Here is a 23,923-nt window from a genome sequence, read left to right on the forward strand (position 1 = left end):
ACATGTCAGTACTATACTGGCAAACGCCACTCAGTGTGGATTATAAGACTATGTGGGGCCACAGCCCCCGATGCCGCTGACGTCACACACGACCGTGTAAAATGCTCCGCTGTCAAATCTCGTAAAAATTGCAAGGCAGAGAGAAAAAAAAGCAGCCGGTCACGACGTGTTCAGATGTTACACATGTTGACAGACATGCATGTGACGTCGTTCCCGACTGGGCAAAAAAACTCTTATCTCCATATTTTAACCCATTTAGGCCAAGAATTATTGAATGCTTTAGCTATTGAAAAATAGCAGATCTACAAGCTCACACTGCGAGCTTGTAGATCTGTTATTTTTTGAAAAAGTCGTGAAAATGTGCGCAAATCTTTGAATATATGTATTTTTAAAGCGAATGTTTGTAACTCAAATTTTGCTTCTGGGGGGTCCATGGAACTAAATATTTTGAGATGGGGGTCCGTAGCCAAATAAATATCAGTTTGGGGGTCCTTCACATGAAAAGGTTTGAGAACCACTAGTAGTCTCTCAAGAACAGACTAACTGAGCTCCAGTTAAGTGAAAAGGACCTTTTCTTTGACGATGGCCGGCCAGATTGCTGACATAGAAACATAGGGTTTTTCAAAAAAGTCTTATAAGGATTCAAAAGACACTTATAGGTGACCAAATGGACCCTCAAAAATAGCAGATCTACAAGCTCGCAGCGCGGCACTCGGTGCAGCACTGTGAGCTTGTACATCTGCTATTTTTCAATAGTTAAAGCATAAAAAAATAATACACCGGACGGGAACGACGTGTAGGCGCACGCACCGCGCACGCGCGCACGCACGCATGCAGGCACGCACGCACACACACAGTACAGTACAGTAGCGTTTATTTTGTTCTTTTCAAATATGGCATGCATGCAAAACAAAACACCCACAATTTCTGTGTGGCTCTGGCAGTTTAATAATGCTATTGCGGTTGCGGTTTGTAAAAATGTTATTTCAGAGTTGACGTAATTGCAGTGGTGGAAGAAATGCTCAGATTCATTTAAAGTAAAAGTGGCAACAACAAAATATAAAAAATACTCTGATTACAAGTAAAAGGGCCTATATTCAGAATATTACTTGAACAAAAGTATTGGCATCAAAATATACATTAAGTAGCAACAGTACAATGACTTATTGTGCAGAATGGCCATTTTAGACTCATAATATAACATGTTACTGAATTATTGATGATTAACCACCGGCTTTTATACTTCGGTTGCAAGATAAGACAATCTATACAAGCTCTTGTCGTGTGACACGTTGAAAGTGCAGATCAGCAATTTTCCCAAGAATTTAGAAGATTAATACATTGATTAATTATGAATAATCTAAATTTGCCAAGGAAACTAGCAAAATTACAAATTTTGCCTTTTAGATAGATAGATGTAGTGGATTAGAACAGTGGTTCCCATCCATTGGTCACCAATGGATGTTGGTGACCAGATCTTTAACTCGAGAGTGTAAAATGAAACCAAATGGACCCATACGAGTCCATTTGGTTTCATTTTACGCTCCCAAGAGTTCAGTGTATTACTTAATTTACAAGAAGTTTACACAATTAGAGAATGTAGAAGAATTGTTACTTTGATCAACGTTTGCATGTTATCTCCCCCATGATACCAACATCAATACAGCATGGAATTGTGGGCAAAATCCTATCCAACAAAAACAAGAGGCTAAATGGTGGTCCGTAGCTCAAATGCCAGATAAATAATCGATATGATATTTTGATATGAAAAGGGTAGAAAACCACATAGGGTCTCAAACCAAGGTTCTGTGACCATCCTCTGGCAAGGATGTTTTGATGATTGATATGACCTCTATGGACCCTTTATGAAAGATTTAGCTCCCAGGTCCCTCGCAAAAGTCCCAGGCTTTTTTGCTAGACGCCGCTAGAGTTGGTGTCCCATTAACTTTACATTACAGGGATAAAAAGCAAAAACATAATCTGTTTCAAGTAACATATGAGGGGTCAAACTAGGGGTTTCTCATGATTCTAAATCCATTAGAAGCATCTGTTTTGCACAAAAAACATTCCTTAGTTGGGCTAAAAAAAAACACAAGACTATGGTTTAGTGATGAAAAGTGATGAGTCATCACTTTTCACACTTCTGTGGGGGCCGTTTTAGCCCAATGAATGTTTTCTATGCAAAACAGATGTTTGCAATTGATTTAGAATCATGAAAAACCCCTAGTTTGACCCCTCATGTTACTTAAAGCAGATTAATTTTTTCCTTTTTTTCCCTGTAATGTAAAGTTAATGGGACACCAACTCTAACGGCTTCTAGCAAAAAAGCCTGGGATTTTTGCGAGGGACCTGGGAGCTAAATCTTTTATAAAGGGTCCATATAAATCAAATCAATCATCAAAACATCCTTGCCAGAGGATGGTCACAGAACCTTGGTTTGAGACCCTACTAACAGGATTAGAAGTATCAAGGAAATACTCAAGTCAAGTGAAAGCACCTCAAAACTGTACTCAAGCACGGACAGCAGTGGAGAAAATACATGCACTCAGTTTCTATGCACAGCGCTGCGTGTGTTGCGACCGGCTGTGTGCAGGGGCGTCACAGGTGGGGTGACTGAGTTACTAGGGCCCAAGGTGGAGGGGGCCTTAATTATTTTATACTTTAGCTATTGAAAAATAGCAGATCTACAAGCTCAGAGCGTGGCACTCTGTGCCGCGCTGCGAGCTTGTAGATCTATTTTTGAAAAGTTGTGAAAATCTTTGGATATATGTATTTTTTAAGCGAACATTTGTGACAAAAATTTTGCTTCTGGGCGGTCCCTGGAACTACATTTTTTGAGATGGGGGGTCCGTAGCCAAATACATATCATTTTGGGGGTCCTTCACATGAAAAGGTTTGAGCACCACTGACACAGAAACATAAGGTTTTTCAAAAAACCATAGAAGGATTTGAAATATTCAAAGAATGCACACATTTTCACGATTTTTCAAAAATAGAAGATCTACAAGCTCGCAGCGCGGCACTCGGTGCCGCGCTGTGAGCTTGTATATCTGCTATTTTTAAATAGTTAAAGCACAAAATAATTGTGCAGAGGCCCGCTGTGAATCCTTGTACCCAGGGCCCAGAATTTGGTGCGACGCCCCTGGCTGTGTGTGACATTGTAGCAACAATGAGAGCCGCAGCTGTTGGCTGCCCCCCCCCCCGTCCTTATAGGTTGTTGACGCAAGCAAGCAACGTGAGGCTGGCGACCCCAACCATTCAAAACCCACTCCTCCCCACCTCACACACACACATACACACACACACACACACGACAGACAGAAATTATTACTGGCACCACAAAAGGCAGACACCCCCCAGCCCCCACCCCTCTTGGTTATTACGCTCGCACTCGGCTGTGACACAATCTCTAGCATGGACGCGTGTGCATTTAACCTGTTCACACAAGCAGGGGCTGAAGGAGTACTCCTATTCCTTATCTCTTTGTCGAGTAAAAATCAGCGATGCAACGGTATAAAAAAAAAATACTCTTTTGCAACTAGCAAAAATAGGCCTGTATTCAGGGGTCTTCAATATGTACAGAGCGTACACGGACAAATATGTCCGTGGGAAAGACTTGGCCTTGTCCGTGGCAAATTTTTGATTTAGTGTTTTTTACACACTATGTTCTTATTTTGATCATAAGACTTTTCTTGAGATGTCATGTATGACACTGATTTACTACGTTACTATCCCAGCAAGTACGGTCAGGACCTGGAGCAATCAGTGACGTCTCGATTGGGGCCAGATCAAATCAAACCATGACTAGGTCAGATCTGGCCTAGAATATCACCTGATTTCAACCAACATAAATCCTGCCCACGAAAACGGACGCCCTGGATTAATCAGAGACGGTCTGATTGAGGCCCCATAAATATCCTTTGCGGGTCCATTTGGTCTCATTTTACGCTATCAAATATGGAGAAAAGGTACACATCCTCAGTTGCTTCCCACCCCTGAACATGAACAACACTACAGTAGGGGTGGGCGATATGGTGATAATTATCATTGAGACGATACAATGTCTCCACGATATGCATTTTCAGAGGTATCGTATGTATGGTGATACAAATTGAGTTCTCAAACTTTAAAATGTCAAGGTCTCCACTTAACTCTGACAGCATACAATTGAAACCAAATGGACCCGTAAGGGTCCATTTGGTTTCATTTGTATACTGTCAGAGTTACATACATGTAAAGTTCAATTTAGACCTCCCAAAAGGAACCCAGAGAGTCTAGTTTTTGTCAAGTAACTTGTAAAAATAACCATAAAAACCAACGTGAAAAAGAATCGTGATAAAAATGTGTATCGTGATACACCTTGGGAAAATATTGTGATATTGTATTTTTCCATATCGCCCACCCCTACACTACAGTGACTGCCAGGATGCCTCACTCCATCCACAGCAGGACAATTAAGCCACTACTCAGGCCACAGCTGTGTGGTGTTCCATCCAGCGTGTCCTCGTGGCCACTGTACTTCATGTGACGGTACATGTTGTTCACACAGCCAGGTGCTCCAAGGAACACAACTCCCTCCTCACCTTGGGCTGTAATAGCTGTAGAAATGCTTGGAGGTAACATCAGCAGAGCCGTAATTTCACAAAGAGCAATTTGTTTGGGAGCGAAAAGAGAACATTTTTGCCTATAATGACGTTCTCAAAATGGGGATGCCACGTTGAAAGTGGTTAATAAATCAATGGTTGCATACAATAAAACGCTACCCTATCGTATCATCTAAATTATAATGTCACATGTAGATGGGGATATATATGCATGAAATAATTGAATTTGAGGTTAACATTAACCTCAAATTCCATCTCCTGCATCTATGGCTTGACAAAGCTTGTAGTCTATTTCCTTTTTCATTTGTGACATTTAGCCAAATTCTTTATTTTTATGGATTTTTACCTTTGTGTATTTTTGTATATTTTTGTTACCACTTCTGTTGCATTTGTTGGCTTTCATCAAACACTGTTGTAATATCCCCTCCTCTCTCCTTTGCTCTCACAGGACCACTCTGTCAAAATGTTATTTTATTCTTATCAGGAGCAAAACCTGGGAACAACAATGTAATGCCACAAGAGCAGCAAACAGTTAATTAGTGCAAATAGTTGACATACACTGTAAAAGTGTTCATTTAACTCCGTTTCATTTGTACACTCAGACAGAGAGAGTTACGAATGAAAATAAATAAATCAACAAATACTACAAAATAGAAACACTCTGTTAGGGTCACAGCATAATTGTATTCTTCCTATGAGGGTGGATTCTGCCAATGGGAATGGAGTGTTCTTTTGCAGAAATCCACAAATGGATTGAGAAACTTGAAATGAGAACATGTGATATGTAAAACATGGAAAAGAATAATAATTAATTACTGAAGTTAAAATGAAGATTAAGGAATTGCTTTTTGAAAAACCTATCTTTCTATGTCAGTGGTTCTCAAACCTTTTCATGTGAAGGACCCCGAAAATGATATGTATTTGGCCACAGACCCCCCCATCTCAAAACATTTAGTTCCAGGGACCCCTCCGGAAGCAACATTTTAGTGACAGAAGTTGGCTTAAATACATACAGTATATTCAAAGATTTGCACACATTTTCACACTTTTCAAAAAATAGCGGTGCCGCGCAGTGAGCTTGTATACCTGCTATTTTTCAATATTTAAAGTATAAAAATAATTAAAAGCCCCTCGACCTTGGGCCCTAGTAACTCAGTCCCACTCCCCCCCCCCCCCCCCTGTGACGCCCCTGGCAGCAGCAGCAGCAGCAGCAGCCCTATCCCTCAACGGGAGCCCAAACAGAGTGGCTATGATGAATCATAGGTGAGAAATATGGGTGATGACGCGCTAGGCCGGGCCTGTCAGTGTCGCTCTGCCTTACAGACATCAGAGCTGGACGAAGAGACAGCTTGGCTGCCCAGACGTCACTGCTGCGTGTTTACTGATAACACGTAGACGCACACACACACACACACACACCCACACACACAACGCCGTCCAGACACACACACAGCAGGGAGGGCGTACGTAAGAGTGAGCCGTCGTGTGTGTGTGCGCTCGCTGTGTGCGCTGTGCTGATACGCGCACATCCTCGCATACGCATGCAGGGCTTGATTCGCTGGAAGAGGGGGGCGAGGGGGGGGTTCCATACGTAGCCTATGTAGCAGACGCTTTTAATCCAGCGCGACTTACAATAAGCAGGTCAATATAATAAGCAAGATAATACGTCAGTACATCAATAGCAATACAACAAATGCATAGGAATATCAACCTAGAAAAACAATAGCATTAGGTAGACCACGCACCTAATCAGTAAAAAAAAAACTTTTCTAAAACCTAAAAATGTTATCTAGCTTCATGTGTGGTCATCGAGGGAAGGGTGGTTTCAACCTTCATTTGTATGGCCGGTGCAGGATATCTGTTATCCCTGCATCTGAGTTAATGACACGCATTTCCTTTTAAGGAAATGTAGACTGACTTCAACCTTTTTTACTTTGAACCCCCCTCCCCCGGAACCCCCTCAAGTACACCTGGGGGGGACCCCACTTTGAGAACCACTGGCCTATGATGTCTACACACTGCTCAAAAGCAGTTGAAGATTGAATTAAGTCAACTTTTATTCAAATATTCAAACCAAAGATGTTTGTAATCAACTGTGCAGTGGTTAGCTTGGTTTTTCCCTCAAACTTAATTCTTTGGCTCCATCTTGTGTTTGTAATGGAGGTAAAGCCATCAATAAAATATGTACAAATTAAGAGAAAGCCTTATTTATTTATTTATTTTTTAAGTGTGATGATTTTCTTTTAGTATTCATATGAGTAACAAAAGGGGCAACGTGACAAATTGCAGATATTTTAATAGTGTTTAATAATAATGTAATAAATCCATTTCTTTGTGACCTGCAGTTCAAAGGCAGCCCACTATGGTGTTCCTGTACAAGTCAAGCACGATTCTGAGAGTTCAATACTACTCAAATTCAATCACAATAAAACAGGACATTGGCAGCTGTTGTTATAATATTGACTTGAAATAAATTGATGGACCAAGATGGCCCAACAAGCTTCTACTTTTTTTTTTCTCTCTCTCATTTTGGCGCTTTTAACTGGTGACAGTGTGCTTTTAATTGTTGCCAATAAAGCATTCTATTTTTAAGATTTGTTTTTTGGGGGCTTTTACGCCTTTATTGATAGGACAGCAGACTGACAGGAAATGGGGGGAGAGATGGGGAGTGACACGCGGCAAAGGTCTTCCCGATCAGGAATCGAACCGGCGCCGCCACCGCCAGGCATCCATGCCTGTGTGGCAATGCCTAAGTGGTATGAGCCGCTTGGTTTTTCCCTCAAACTTAATTCTTTGGCTCCATCTTGTGTTTGTAATGGAGGTAAAGCCATCAATAAAATATGTACAAATTAAGAGAAAGCCTTATTTATTTATTTATTTTTTAAGTGTGATGATTTTCTTTTAGTATTCATATGAGTAACAAAAGGGGCAACGTGACAAATTGCAGATATTTTAATAGTGTTTAATAATAATGTAATAAATCCATTTCTTTGTGACCTGCAGTTCAAAGGCAGCCCACTATGGTGTTCCTGTACAAGTCAAGCACGATTCTGAGAGTTCAATACTACTCAAATTCAATCACAATAAAACAGGACATTGGCAGCTGTTGTTATAATATTGACTTGAAATAAATTGATGGACCAAGATGGCCCAACAAGCTTCTACTTTTTTTTTTCTCTCTCTCATTTTGGCGCTTTTAACTGGTGACAGTGTGCTTTTAATTGTTGCCAATAAAGCATTCTATTTTTAAGATTTGTTTTTTGGGGGCTTTTACGCCTTTATTGATAGGACAGCAGACTGACAGGAAATGGGGGGAGAGATGGGGAGTGACACGCGGCAAAGGTCTTCCCGATCAGGAATCGAACCGGCGCCGCCACCGCCAGGCATCCATGCCTGTGTGGCAATGCCTAAGTGGTATGAGCCTGGACCAGTAGGCCAGCGGGTGCCCCAAGCATACTATTTTATTCTAATGATGAAAAATATTCTTCAAAGAGGTTTTGTACAGAAGACATAAGTCCTGACATCGAATTCCGCTAGGTCACAAAGAAATGTTATCATTCAAAGATCCCATTGACTACTTATCACTTAACCAGTGAAAAATAGCAGATATACAAGCTCACAGCGCGGCACTCGGCGAGCTTGTAGATCTGCTATTTTTGAAAAAGTCGTAAAAATGTGTGCAAATCTTTGAATATATGTATTTTAAAAGCGAACGTTTGTAACTCAAATTTTGCTTCTGGGTGGTCCCTGGAACTAAATATGTTGAATGGGGGGTCCGTGGCCAAATAAATATCATTTTGGGGGTCCTTCACATGAAAACGCTTGAGAACTACTGACACAGTAGTCTCTCAAGAACAGACTAACTGAGCTCTATTTAAGTGAAAAGGACCTTTTCTTTGACGATGGCTATAGCCAGATTGCTGACATAGAAACATGGGATTTTTCAAAAAAATCGTAGAAGGATTCAAAAGACACTTATAAAATCGGGTAAAAATTCTAATTTTCACGATTTTTCAAAAATAGCAGATCTACAAGCTCGCAGCGCGGCACTCGGTGCCGCGCTGTGAGCTTGTATATCCACTATTTTTCAATAGTTAAAGCATAAAACAATGATACACAATAATGTGTACCTGTTCTAAATGGGTTAAGAACTGTGTTCTAAAAATAAAAAGAGTCCAAGCATTTTACTCATAATGGTGAGTTGACCAACCATAAAAAGACACCAGCACAGTACAAATGCATCGGGAAAAGTCAGAAAATAGCATGCAAGCCTGCCTAGAATAAATAAACTATACTGTACAGGCCCACCTCCCGGAGGTCTTTACTTTTGTATTTGTATCATTTTTCAATGGGGTCAATTGAGTTTCAAGTCAATGGGATTTTTGAACGGGAAAACCGTGGAGGCTGCGGCTTTGACATCAGACTTCGGTGCGCTAATTTCAGGACATATTTTGGACAAGTTTATTATTAGGGACGGTATGACAAATTGTGGACAACATTTATGTCCCCGATGTGATTTAACTTTCAAAAAGTTAACTTTCAAAAAGTTAGGGTAAGGCAAATTAGGGTAAGGCGATTAAGGCGAGGCAGCCATTTGTTCTAGACCAGAGGTCTTCAACAGGGGGTCCGCGAAAAATGGCAATTGTTTCTTCAAAAATGGCCATTTGTCTTTAAATATATATAAAAAAAAATCCACATTTATGTTAAAAATAAATCATGATGCTTTCCATTTTGAATAGCTTGTATACATGATTACTGTGCAATTGACAGATTATTCATAGTATTGGTTCTCAGTAAATAAGTAGTATGTTTAGAAATGTTAGTGGTATGGCCACCCTGCTCGCTGTACCTTGTACATGCATGTTTAAAATAAAAAAATATGTTGTAGCCCCGACCCCCCCCCACCCTACAAGGTGGTGGGGGGTCCCTGCTCCATCTCCCCATCAGTTTGGGGGTCCCTGGCCTGAAAACGTTGAAGACTCCTGTTCTAGACATTTCAACAACAAGGCAATTCAATGTGCTTTACATAAAACATTCAACTAAAGCGTAATGAGATATGGAGTGGATGTAAGTGAAAGTGATGCCTCCAAAAGTTAGCGAAACCCCAAATGATTGTGTAGCCAATATGCGTGTGCATGCGTAGGTGTGTGTATGTGTGAGGGTGTGTGTGTGTGTGTGTGTGTGTGTGTGTGTGTGTGTGTGTGTGTGTGTGTGTGTGCGCCTGCGTGCGTGCGTTAGGGCATTCACAAATAGTGATTTTTAGTATTCGAATTATTCGACCTCAAAGTATTCGAATAGTCGAATATTCGACAGGACTGGCCAAACCGTCAAATATTAAGTAAGCAAGAGGCAAACATTGTGAAAATAGCCGATCTACATGCTCACAACGCCTCGTGTTGCGAGGCGTTGTGAGCATGTAGATCTGCTATTTTCACAATATTTATCTGTGGAACCGAGTCACATTAAATGTAATACCTACAATTCCAAGTGCTTGTCAGGGTGGGGGTCCCCAGTTCAAATATGTTTATTTTGGGTGTCACGGCCTAAAAAAGTTTGAGAAGCACTGGTATACTAGAGCATTAACAAATTCATCCACGAGGGTCATACATTGACAACTCATTCTTATGACTACCTATCTAGCCAAGCTTTATAAACTATATATTTTTTAAAGAGAAAACAATAGAAAAACTAGAAGCAGTGCTCTTCCGAGCACAGGTCTCCACCAGACTGTGCGTCCTGGTGGTGCAATCCTGCAAACTTTGGAAGCTAATATTAGCCAATCAGGATGGCATATGAAATATCATACGGATCGGACTTGATCACATGACTATAGAGATACTGTGTACCGATTTGCGTGATTTTTGGATAAAATCTCAAGGAGTAATATCCAAAAATGTGTTTTACATAAGTCGGCCCAAAGGTGGCGCTATAAAAGGCTTATGTGAAAAATGCAGGGCAAAGGTTTATCCTTAGCTTCTAGGGAGTGCGCTTACAAAGTTTGAAACTGATCGGTGGAGTTATAGGTAAAACCACAAATCGGCCTGTTATAGCGCCACCATGAGGCTGATTTAAAAAAAATGAAGTGGCATTTCTTCCTCGGCCTAGTGGGAACGTGTGTGCGCGATTTCATGATAATTGCACTTTGCGTTTGTGATTTGAGGCATTTTGTTCAAAACGGCTCGATCCCACAAACTTTGGAAGCCAATCTTAGCCAATCAGGATGGAATATGCAAAATCGGACAGATCAGTGTCGATCACATGACTGTCGAGATACTGCCTACCGATTTGTAGGATTTTTGGACAAAATCTGTAAGAATAGTGCACAGAAATGTGTTTTGCGAACATCGGCCACTAGGTGGCGCTAGAAAAGGCCCATTTGAAAAATTTAGGGCAGAGGTTCTAGATTGGCTTCCAGGGAATGTGTGTGCTCACTTTGGCAGCGACCGGGCCAACAGCGACTGAGATTAGGCGCTCACAAACTGCGAGGACGCACGCACGGACGGACGGACGGACGGACACACGGACGGACGGAGGGGGAAACATACTCTCCCTCAGCCTTCGGCTGGTGGAGACAATAACAAATAAGCGAATATTCGACTTCGGTGAACAACGTGGAATAGTGACTTTGATATTCGAATATTCAAATATTCGAATATTTGGTGAATGCCCTAGTGTGTGTGTGTGTGTGTGTGTGTGTGTGTGTGTGTGTGTGTGTGTGTGTGTATGTGTGTGTGCATGCCGTGCCGTGCGAGTGCAGAACTTGCATGTGGTTTTAGTACTAAGCAGTCTCAGCCTTTGGCCAAAATGGTGACGTCAAGCTAGTGGCAAACAGAGGCCGGTGCGCTCCTTCTGCTCTCAAAGTCTTTGAGCATCCTGGGCACCGTGCCAAGCTAAAGACACACACATGCTGCACCGCACCGCGGGAAAGAGCCAGGCCACCACTGCTGGAAGAAGCACTCCCATTTTGGACTTCAATAAAAAGAAGCAATAGTTCTGTGGAAAAAGTACTCTAATGTTTTACTTAAAGGTGTATTCAGTGATAATGAAAGTGGCCGGGGGTCATCTTGTCCCTTACTGGCCTTACAGCGTGGAAATGTTTCGTTTTTTTACAGATTTTTTAAACCATTATAATGTTCTCGTTTTGATCATTAGACCCAATCACTGAATATCGTACTGATTTACTACGAGACTGTGGCATTTTATGAGTTCAGTAGTTCACAATCAAGGCATTCTTAATTCAGACGTTCTTAATTCAGAGCGACTGTGGTTCTCAAAACTTTTATTTTGACCATCATAACTAAACATCATAACATAACTACGGCCATACTCTACCCTGATTGGTCGAGGACTGGCTGGCCACTTCTGAAAACCGAATCTAGCTATGCTCATAACACGGGCCATGATGGAAGTCCTTATATGGTCAGCACACATTCTAGTGAGGAGAATGAATGGAAAATGTACCAATTATATTTTTATTTGAATGAAATACAATCACTGAATATACCTTTAAGCAAAAGTATCAATATACTGCAATGTAGAAGTAGCCTACTCTGTTACAAGTAAAAGTCCGGAATAAAAAATTAACTTGAGTACAAGTACAACAAAGGTATTGGCATCAAAATGTAATGTACCTAAAACTAAAAAGTACTCTTTATGAAAAATCACCCATTTCACAAGTTTTCTAAGCTGTCTCAAAAACGTTTGAAAATAGCAGATCTACAAGCTGTGAGCTTGTAGATCGACTATTTTCAAATGGCCAAAATGTATATAAGGCTGAAGTGTTTTTTTTTTAAATAATAATCCAAATCTACAAAGTAACTAAAGTTTTCAAATAATTGTAGTGGAGTATAAAAGGACTTGCCTCCCCGATGTAGTGGAGTAGAAGTAAAAGTACTGAAAATTGGAAATACTCCAGAAAAGTACAAAATACCTCAAGACTTTACTGTACTGTACTTGAGTAAATGTACTTAGTTACATTACACCACTGGAGAGGAGACAGGGCAAATGAATACTCTGGCAGGACCAGGGGCGTCACTCGTCACAAGGGGGGGAGTGGGACTGAGTTACAAGGGCCCAAGGTTAATTATTTTATGCTTTAACTATTGAAAAATAGATCTACAAGCTCACAGCGTGGCACCGAGTGCAGCGCTGCGAGCTGTGAGCTTGTAGATCTGCTATTTTTCTTTTAAATCGTGAAAATTTGCAAATCTTTGAATATATGTATTTTTTAAGCAAACATTTGTGACTCAAATTTAGCTTCTGGGGGTCCCTCCCTGGAACTAAATATTCTGAGATGCGGGTCCATGGCCAAATACATATCATTTTGGGGGTCCTTCACATGAAAAAGTTTGAGCAGCACTGACACAGAAACATAGGTTTTTCAAAAAACCTAAGAGGATTTATAAGACATAGAATGGGTCAAAAATATTCAAAGACTTGCACAAATTGACAAGAATTTTCTAAAATAGCAGATCTACAATCTACACGTGGCACTCGGTGCCACGCTGTGAGCTTGTAGATCTGCTATTTTTCAATTGTTAAAGCACAAATAAATGCTAATGCGTTAGAGTCCCCCCCATGAAAAACATTCATGGGGGGCCCGCAGTGAATCCTTGTACCCAGGGCCCAGAATTTGGTGCAACACCCCTGGGCAGGACTTTACTCCAGGCAGCTTCTGTGTGTGTAACTCGGGAGGCAAGAATCTGAGAACCACTCCACTATGCCATCGGCAAACACTATTACAATACAGATCTTTATCTTATTATTTTCCTTCCCCTCCACTTCTGGTAACATTTTCAACGAGTATTATTGTTATGTATCGTGGGAGCTTGTTTTGGTCCACTTGAGCTATTAGCCTATTATCAAAACATTGTCGACATTTACAAGCCACTGAGTGTTCTCGGGATTGAATTAGCCTAACACAATTTTATAATTTCGGCATTTAGCAAAGGGTGAAGACACAGGCATGAACCCCAGTCAATGGAGTGCAAAAAAACGAACTAGGGTTATCCGAGATTAACGTGGGATTAGATATCTTCTTGGAGATTGCTTGTCAACATGTAGACAAGCTAACAGCTTGCATACTGTACATCTATCTGAATAATGTGCAAAGGCAACAAGCACATACAACGCTCTAGAACATCAACTGTAGATTTTGTCAACTAAATTCTTATGATATTTAGTAGACTAAAAAACTAAAACATTTCAGATGACTAACTAAATGGCATTTCATTCATTTGGTATTTTATATCAAATGGACCCTTACTGGTCCATTTGGTTTCAGAGAGTTTAATTATTGTCAAACACCTGCATTACTTAATTTACAAGAAGTCTTCTACACAATTAGAGAATGTAGAAGAATTTGTATTTTGATTGACCTGTTATCTCTTCTATGGCACCACATCAATACAGCATGGAATTGTGGACCAAGTCTTGTACAACGATAACAAAATGTTCAAGGTTTTGGGCCTGAGAGGCACCATCAAATGGTGGTCTGTCAAAGTCTGAATAAATAATGGAACTTGATATGAAAAGGGTTGAAAACCATAGACATAGAAAGGTAGACGCGGGGTGCCCACTGGCCTACTGGTCCGAGCGAATACCACTTAGGCATCGCCACATAGGCATGGATGCCTGGCGGCGGCGCCGGTTTGATTCCCGATCCGGACGACCTTTGCCGCATGTCACTCCCCGTCAGTCTACTGTCCTATCAAAGACATAAAAGCCCAAAAAACAAACCTTAAAAAAAAGAAAGAAAAGGTAGACGCCTCCCTTCAGCTCTGGGGCATATGCTTGATTACGGGATTCTGCATCGCTTCCACGTGCGTCACAGAAAAGGAAGTTGGTAGGCCAATCAAAGGCAGGTGGGTCTTTTCATACGCAGCCTCTAAAAACAGCTGAGCTGCGCAACATCAGGAACTGGATGGAAACATGCCAATAAAGCTCTGTTGAATTTAATTGACAAGTCCTGGAAAAGACGCGCTGTGATTGGCCAGTAGTCACTTTGCCTGGCAGCGGTCCCTCAGTTTTTCCATATGCCCGGCCTCCAGTTGTTACACGTCGCTCCAATGAACTGCAGCGGCGGATGAGGTATCTAGCTTTGTATATCTATGTTGAAAACCACTGCTCTATAGGAATTGTGGTTGATATTCTGCTGTGACCAGGTCTACGGTGGCCTAGTGCTGGATGGATGGGGGAACACCAGGGGAGCAGACCTGTGTGTAGCTCTGGTCCATAGCGTTAGTGGAGTTCTCCCTAATGCTATTTTCCTCTACCTCCGCTCCGGTTTGGCAAAACTGAAAAGCCGTGTCGTCTTTCGCCCCTCGCCAAACCAAAGGTAACAGTGGGGAGTTGAAAGCTTATTCTACTTAGTGGACGCAGTCTGAGCCTTACACACACTTAAAATACATTTCTTGGGCGAAATGAAAGCTATTCCACCGGATGCAGACACTCTTACTGGTAGAAGACGTTTTTTTTTACGAAACTGAGCCGAATAACACCCAACAAGACTAATGCTCTGTTAATGCGGTCCTCTGACCTGCACGGCAGTAAAGTTGGGAGCTTGATGGCGAGGACAAATAGTGAAAAACTAGAAGAAATGGAGACTCCATCCGGTGGAATATTTTTAATTTCACCCTAGAAATGTATTTTAAGCGTGGTGGGGGTTAAAGGAGTAGAGTAAGCTTTCAACTCCTCACTGATACCTTTGGTTTGGTGAGGGGCGAAACAGCTTTTGTTATTTTCGGACCAGACGACGGCTTTCCGGTTTTGCCAAGCCAGAGCGCAGGTAAAGGAACATAGCGTTAGGGAGAACTCCACTAATGCTATGGACCAGAGCTAACCTGTGTGGTGCTGGATGGATGGATGGATGGATGGATGGGGGGACACCAGGGGAGCAGACCTGTGTGCAGGAGTGACTCTCTAATAATCGTCACGTCCAGGCCGCACACAGAGAGGCCGAGACAATAAGTGCTTTGTGGTCCCTGATACGAATCTCAATGCCCCCATTTCTATGCCTGCTCTCCTGACTGGCTGGGCCCCTGGGCCACGGATATGGTAGCGAACAAAAACCAACCTCCATGAGAAAACACAAGAAGCATGAGCACTCTGGGAGGAAACCGAGAATGAGAGAGAGACAGAGAGAGCACATCGGATGTGTCTGTTTTCAGAGGCTGTACAATAGCTGGGTCATATTCACATCACAAAGCATCTGCACCGAATGCTGACACCTTTCTATGTATTGCAGCTGCCATTTGATCAAGTCAAATATACTTGAAATTCAAAGTGTCATGAAAATGTGACTTGGGGCAGAAGAATCATTTTCATAAAACTACAATATTCATTGGCTTATAATACAAAGATAATTTAAAAAAAAAACTTTTAGATATTGGTCCAAAGTTCATGTATAAAAGGTTTTGTGCATATTGCGCGAAAATCCCAGGAGGAGATGGATTTTAACAGTTTTTCATATAATTCAAAATCTAAAGGTCAGATGTCAAAAGTCAAAGTGGCAAAGTTGTTCAGCACGAGGAGATGCATAAGTGTATAGAGGTTTCGTGGCTGTAGGTCAAACAGGGCATGAGCTATACCTGTTCAAAGTTTGCACTTTCAAAGGCTTGCTACAGCGCCACCCTTTGGCCAATGCTTGAGTGTTTCGTGTTTTCGCCATTTGGCATAGCTCTCTACCATATTGCCAAGTTTTGTAAAAGGCGACTGCACTGTTGCAAAAAGTGTCGGGAGAATAATAATGCCAAATACAATAGTGGCTTCAGCACTTTGGGCTTGGCCACTAACTATAAACCAATATTATGAGTGAAACCCTGCACCCAACGATGCAAAATAATATTTATAAAACGTTTTCAAGCCTTTACTTGATTGTGATAGTGGAGAGTGACAAGACATGGCAGGAGAGAGAGAGATGGGGAAGGGACATGCCATGCAGCAAAGGGCCACGGTTCAGATCTGAGCGCAGATCAAGCTGCACAAGGACTCGCATATCGATTCTGTCGGGTGGAAACATCATATGTCCATAACTGTTACAGTTTTCAGGATTCAAATTAAACTTGAAAAGGTGCTCCTCGGAGCACAGGTCTCTGCCAGGTTAAGTAGGTTATTGTGGCCTCCTAATGGCGCTATAATAGGCGAAATAATAATAGGTGAAAAGGGTGGCATTTCTTCCTCAGCCTTTCACAACAAAATCTGTTAGAGTAAAACGCTTTGTGACTTGAAGCATTTTGAGGCACACAACAACAAAAAGGTTTTCCAAAAATGTGCCCTCTGTTTGCGCTATAACTGGAGGTTCTGCTCTAGCATCCAGGGAATGTGTGCAGAGTTTGCTGCAAGTAACGGTGCCGGAGATTAGCTGCTCACAGACACACGGACGAACAAAAGTAGCAGATCCACAAGCTCGACAAAAAGTTAGAATATGGAGTTAGGAGCAACGATATGTGAGCCTTATAATAGTGTCATCATTCACAAGTCACGCGCTTCATTCATAGCATGTAATTGTTAGTCCACACTAGAATTTGTGATGTCAGTTGTGATGACAGTAGTCCAGTCAAGTCAAATACATTTTATTTAAACAGTATATAGGCCCAGTAAGATACAGTAAGTATCTCATTTACACTTTACATAGTGCAAGACCACACTCTTTAATAACATACAGAGACCCAAGGAATCCATCATGAGCCAGCACTTGGCCACGGTGTCCAGGGAAAGAGTCCCCTTTAACGGACAGAAACCTCAAACAGAACCTGGCCCCAGGTGGGCGGCCGGCCATCTGCCTATATAAACAAACTATAGTGAAACTAGACAATGTACAAGTGGCTATTTTCACAGTTTATTTGTATTTTTTATAATGTATTAAATTCTTTTGAAAGATGTTTAACATTGCTCTTATTTCTGAAAATAGATGATTGAAAAAAATGAATCGGGACATTTAAAAAAAGGGATACTTTAACTCGTGACCCATAAAAATGGGCCCACGGCTCGACCCAGAATTGGCTCCCGACCCAGTGTTTTCGGAAACCGTGGGTTAGAGAAGGCACGCACACCCCCCCTTGGCAGTGACAGATGCCAGACGCCGCAGGAGAAGGAAGTACCCCATTCTCCTTCCGCGTTAGCCAAGGGAAACTCTTTGTTTGGGCGCAGACCCAAAAGGACACGGAGCCAACAGTCGGGTCACATGTTTGTGTGCACAACAACTCAACAGGACCATTTTTTTGGACCACACAAGGGCCATTTGTAATGTTAGAGAGCAGCTCCAGCGCACAATTCAGAAGGTTTTAGTGAAGCTCGCCACCATGAGAGTGGTGCTACAATTTTGTTTACATAGTAGGCCTACAGGAGCAGTGGTGTAAAACGTACTTTTTGCGACCGTAGGTCGCAAGTTTACTATGAAAACCGACGTATCTTGTCCGTGTATCTCTGTCTGAAGGTAGGTCACGCCTGACACTGTGGTTCCCCTGACACATCACAGGTGATATCACGAGTGACATCACCTATGTAAAAGTCCATATATGGGTATTCCCCAGAATCCCTTTTATGCCCATATATGAAGATCCCTGATGTCATCGATATACATCACTGGCCAGATGGCCAAGACATGGCCCATATGTCTGTGGCTGGTTCAGATAGGATTCTCCATGTATGGTCATAAAAGAGATTGTATGTTGTGATGTCATGGGAACCACTCTAACAGAATCCCCTTTATGCCCATATATGGAGATCCCTGATGGCTAATATTAAGCCCATATCTAACAGGACTTCATATGGGAATGCCCATATATGGAGGAAGACAGCCCATATTTCTGTGGCTGGTTCAGACAGGGATCTCCATATATGGGCAGAAAAGGGATGTACCATCAGTACATGGATCTCCATATATGGGTAACTGGTCCGATCACTGGCCAGATGGCCAAGAATTGGCACGACCTCGTCACATGTATCCCTGAGGCGTCTTACTAGTTCTACTTATGGGGGTGGATTCTGCTAACGCATTACAATGGGAATCAATGGAGCGGATTTTTGCAGAAATCTCCAGAACCCCAGTAAAGTAAAACTAGAAAGATGCAAAACTGGGAAATTGCGAGTGTGGTTGCCTGTTTATTGTCTGCATAGCCAAATCGTCATGTGAAGCTTGACCAATCCTCAAGCTAGCACCACTCCCCCATTGAACGTCACCGAGAATGCTGCTTCCTGATTGGGTAAGTTTATCTAGACATAAATAAATAAAGTAGCAGTACTATAGTACTATAGTAGTGTTTGTTGCGCCTGTTGGGAAACCACACTAATTACCTCAAATTTTGACTTGGGAGTACAGTACGTAAATGTACAGTTACTTCCCACCTCTGCAATTCATGAGGTTTTTTGTGAAGCTCACAATGAGAGTGGTCTATACAATGTTGGTTTCATAGTACAGGAGTCACCTGTCACCCTATCACAATTAAGGCTGAAATAAAGAATAGGATAAACTAGACCTTACCCGTTCGAATATATGTGCTGCAAAATATGTGCAGAGTGTGGGTTATGGGGAAAGTAACTGTAACTGCATGGTGCGTGCGTGAGAATATGTGGGAGCATAATAATGTAAGGAGCAGCCCATGGAGGAGTGTATATTTACCAGTAAGACTCCCTAATCGGGAGATAAGCGACCGTAGGTGGCTTATCTCCACAAATAGGGCAAAAATTTGTTTTTCCCAAATCTTCCTGATCCATGTTGATGACATGAGTGTAGACATGCTGTGTAGTGATATTCGTGATTTTAGGGCAAAAACTGTAGGAGCAGTGTCCAAAAATGTGTTTTAAAGTTCGGCCTGAAGGTGGCGCTAGAATAGGGCCATGTGAGAAATGAGGGGTGGGGTCTCCGCGTTGCCTTGGCGGACGAATAGGTACCGGCCCCGGCTCTCCCGGACGCTCCTAGCCCGAGTTACGGCATTTTATGTGCGCTGCAGTGGCAGGGGGTCCTCCACTGGGGGCGCCACCACTTTTGCATCCGTTCTGGAGCAGCAGGAGTCGGTGGTCCCCGGGAATTCCCCGTGAGCAGCCCCGTTGGGGTGGTCATTTGGTCATTTTTGCACATTTGGTCATTTTTTACATCTGGGGGTCCCCCAGGGACCTGGGGGTCCCTGGGGCTCCGGGGGTCCTTGGAGGTTGTAGTTTGGCAGGCAAGGAGTGTGTGTGTAAAATCTGGCATGGATCGGGTCAACGGGTGCGGAGATATAAGCAGGGAAAAAGTGTGACGTGTGAGCACATTTGGTCATTTTTTACATCTGGGGGTCCCCCAGGGACCTGGGGGTCCCTGGGGGACTCACAGACAGCCCGTGGAGGTTTTGGTAGTAAATGCGACCTACGGTCGCAATGATTGATACAAATAATTTAACAGCAAAATTAGGTGAATAGAAGTATGAGGATGTATTTGCTCCACATAATTTTTCTATACCCGTTGGAAGATGAGACACACATCACCCGTTGCATGCGTGACCCATGCAGAGAGAGAGAGAGAGAGAGAGAGAGAGAGAGAGAGAGAGAGAGAGAGAGAGAGAGAGAGAGAGAGAGAGAGACTGCAACATTCCTAACTGTGAGAGAGGTGTGTGTGGGCCCGGGGCTACAGATCCCATGGCCTGGAGGAACGGACCGTAACCCTGACAACAGGCTGTAGAGTGAAGAAACGCTAATAAATAGCTAGAATTTGGGACAAATGAAATTCGGGCTCCGTCACCATGTGTATAATGCTAATGGCCAATGCCATGTTAAATTTGAGATCAGTCGCTGAAGCGAGTGAATAGATAATGCATTTTGTGACTGACCTCCTACTGACTGACTGCTCTCCCTAATTATAGTCTGGATTGTACACTTCGCTAAAGGTATTGAAATCATATACTGAGAGAGCTTGAAAGAACGTTTGAAAAAGATACTCAACAAAAGACCAACATGAGAAAGACAGACATGTTTCATATACATTTGCCATATGATGCAACATGATGCAATTAAAGTGAGTAACCACAGAATACCAGCCAAGACGACCTATTTGAGTTCAATACATTCCATTCCATTTGTGCAACTGAGGACGACCATGTCCTCTATCAAAAGCCTGGGAACAATGCCATTTCCGGGTTTCAGATCCGGTCGTAGCCGAAATAACTTTACGCAACCGGAAACCTGACCGGAACCTGTGCACCTCCAAAATAATTCCCCTAGTTTAAAATGTGTTTGGTTTGGTATAATAATGGTTTGGTATGTCCATCTGTTATTCTAACTGATGGCACGACTGGTGAGGCTAAACTAATTGATTCATATTATGTGGGGAACAAAAGCAATGCCAACCGGAACCATGATTATTTTTCTTCCTTTTTCCGAAACCCGATCACATCGTCCAGTTTGGTAACAAATACCAGGCTTGACTCTGCGGTGGAAAGGCTGGTGACGCGAGGTTAATATAATGGAATCTCTTCCTGGACTCATATTCATGAATAAAGAATAATCCAGGGCCCTACAGTATTTGACAATTATGACTAATGAATGGCCACAAAGCCAGCGAAGGTAATTCAGATTTCAGAAGCTGGCTTTTGAAAGGGGTCAATGGATATGGTTCAACCAATGCAAGTGAAAGGGTTTACCCGAGTCGACTGAGACTTGGGTACACTGAGTGTACAAATGGAACCAAATGGACCCTTACAGACTTTATTGGTCAATTCGGTTGAAGAGAGTTACAGACCCCCAACTGTGCATTTGGACCCCTGGGGGTCCCTAGACTCGACGTTGAGAAACAGTGGACTAGATCAGGGGTCTTCAACAGGGGGTCCGAAATCCCCAGGGGGTCCTCAGAGTTACTACAGGGGGGCCAACAAATCTTTGTATGATAGGAACTTTTTTTTTAACAAATTAACCAATTCAACCCTAGCATCCTTATTCTGACTTTCTGAGTGGAACAAAATAGCAGATCTACAAGCTCACAACACCTTGCAGGCACAGCATGAGCTTGTAGATTGTCTATTTTTGGAGTCAAAAAGAGTGAAACAAGTACAGAGCCAACGGTTGAGTTTACAATAAGTATTGAGGCTTTAAGTGGTGAAATAATGTCTGGAAATACACGTTGACATGAATTAATAGAGAAGCTAATGTGCTGTCAAATGAATCAGTGAAATCTATGAAAAACCTTAATATGGAAACCAATTTTTTATACAATATATACTGTAGCAGGGGTCCCTTGCTTTGTCTGTCTCTCAGCTAAAGGGTCCTTGGCCTGAAGAATGTTGAAGACCCTTGGCCTGGACTAAGGGTCCATGGCAAGAGCCTTGTCCGAGGAAAATTTTAGATTTGTTTTGTTTTTGACATAACATTACCTTCTTATTTTTTATCATAAGACCCAACATACTGAAGTCAGTCTCCAGGTTTCCCTCAGTGTATGATACTGATTTACTATGACAATATGTACCGTATATGGCACATTATGAGTCCAGTAGGACAGTGGTTATCTAACTTTTTTATTTTCAAGGACCCCCATTTAAGGACCCCCCATTTGTGCACTCCCGGAGTTACAGACCTGCACAGGTCATTTAAGGCTATAGCTCTTTGTCTTTGTGTTTCTTGTAATATTGTTGTCTACTCATTTTGTATGTCCATGACCCCATATAAATATTTGTTTATGTTGAGGAATTGAATCATAGGACCCCAATGGAAACAAGACCGGAAGGGCTTTTTTGGTGTAATCCTTTTAAACAATTTGATTGATTTATAGATAGATAGATAGATAGATAGATAGATAGATAGATAGATAGATACCTTTATTATCCCAAGGGGGAAATCAGTTGCCCAGAGGCAGCACAGCAGTAGGACAGTTAAGTTCAGATACACAGTCAACTAATAGGATTTAAACCCAAGAAAGCACAATGGCTTGTTTACATTGGGGCCCTTCTTTAGTAGCCTATGAATTGAGAAAAAATGCCCCCAATTTAAACAAGCCTAAAAGCTTTCTTGTGGTCTTTATCCTTTTAGTCTGTGAACTTTACTGTCCTGTAGTTTATCCAAACGTATAATAAAGTATTAAATCAATCAATTGTATTCAATTCATAAATGACAGACAAATAACAGACAACCAGACAAAGTGTATGACTGATGTTTTTATATTTCTGTCTAATAAAAATATTCAATCAATCAAACCATATGCTACTGTAGTGTAGTAGGGATTTTCAGGGAAGTCCCAGGGTCCAGACAGCCAGACAAAGTGTATGACTGTAGGTCTAGTTGTGATGTTTTTATATTTCTGTCTAATAAAATATTCAATCAATCAAACCATATGCTACTGTAGTGTAGTAGGGATTTTCAGGGAAGTCCCAGGGCCCAGACAGCCAGACAAAGTGTATGACTGTAGGTCTAGTTGTGATGTTTTTATATTTCTGTCTAATAAAACATTCAATCAATCAAACCATAATGCTACTGTGTGGTAGGGAAGTCCCAGGGCCCAGGCAAGGGGACTACCTGGCTCCTTCGTGGTCTAGTAGTGGATCTCACACATACCTGCACCTTAATTCAACTTTGTCAGCCTGCCATTTTGGAGCTGGTGCTCGCTCACTTACCTGGAGGAGGATGGCTGCATCCCGCACCCTGGGGTTCTTCGACGCCCTTGTCGTCGTCAGGACTTTTCCGTTTCTTCGACATTTGCCGCTTGCCTTCCTGGATAGCGTGCGTGTCCTCCAGTCCACCACCACCGCCGCCGCCGCTGAAGAACCAATCAGTCACTGAGGCGATAACAACAACACCACAACGAGACGCTTTCATACGCTCTCAGCCGGCGGGATATATAATAATAGTAACACATGCAACTGGTTGAGGGATGGGAGCAGAGAAATAGCAACAAATCGCAGTCACGTTCATTCAGATGTCTTCGCTCGCACGTCCTCTTTCCAGCGTGCTGTTGTTGCTGTGCTGTGCGTGCGCGCAAAGTTGGCGTGTGGTGGCGGCGATTTGAGGAACAAGCTGCCCGGCCTGCGGGTTGTTCTTCCAGTGACTGACTGAACAACGAGATGTCTATTTGTATGAATTGAGTACAGTGGGATCCCAATGCTAAAACAAGCCTAACAGCTTTCTTGTGGTCTTTATCCTTTTTAGTTGACCTTGTATCAGTGAAATGCACTTTCCTCCTGTACCTTTTCCTATGCAAACTTCTAATAAAGTATTCAATCAATCAATATTTCAGAAATAGAAAGGGCTTTAGAGTTTGTTGATTATTATCTCCTGCAGAGATGGTTTAATGCTGATGATCACGTGTGTGTGTGGACCCGAGGAATGAGGATGTTCCTGTCTGCGCCCCGGCGTGCAGG

The 23,923-nt window shown here is 42.3% G+C and overlaps 1 protein-coding gene across 1 annotated transcript in view; it reads right to left on the reverse strand.

Moving 5' to 3' along the window:
* Positions 1-23,261, reverse strand: part of pde10a (phosphodiesterase 10A) — a gene marked incomplete at its 5' end in the record, with an annotated part of 141,620 nt that extends 118,359 nt beyond the window's left edge. Inside the window, one exon of the mRNA XM_080740138.1 lies at positions 23,180-23,261. Coding sequence (XP_080596264.1) covers positions 23,180-23,261 — 82 coding nt within the window. The remainder of the gene's footprint in view (positions 1-23,179) is intronic.
* Between the last annotated feature and the right edge of the window lie 662 nt (positions 23,262-23,923).

The sequence above is a fragment of the Nannobrachium achirus genome, assembly GCF_963921795.1.
Source record: "Nannobrachium achirus genome assembly, chromosome: 13".
Classification (NCBI taxonomy): domain Eukaryota; kingdom Metazoa; phylum Chordata; class Actinopteri; order Myctophiformes; family Myctophidae; genus Nannobrachium; species Nannobrachium achirus.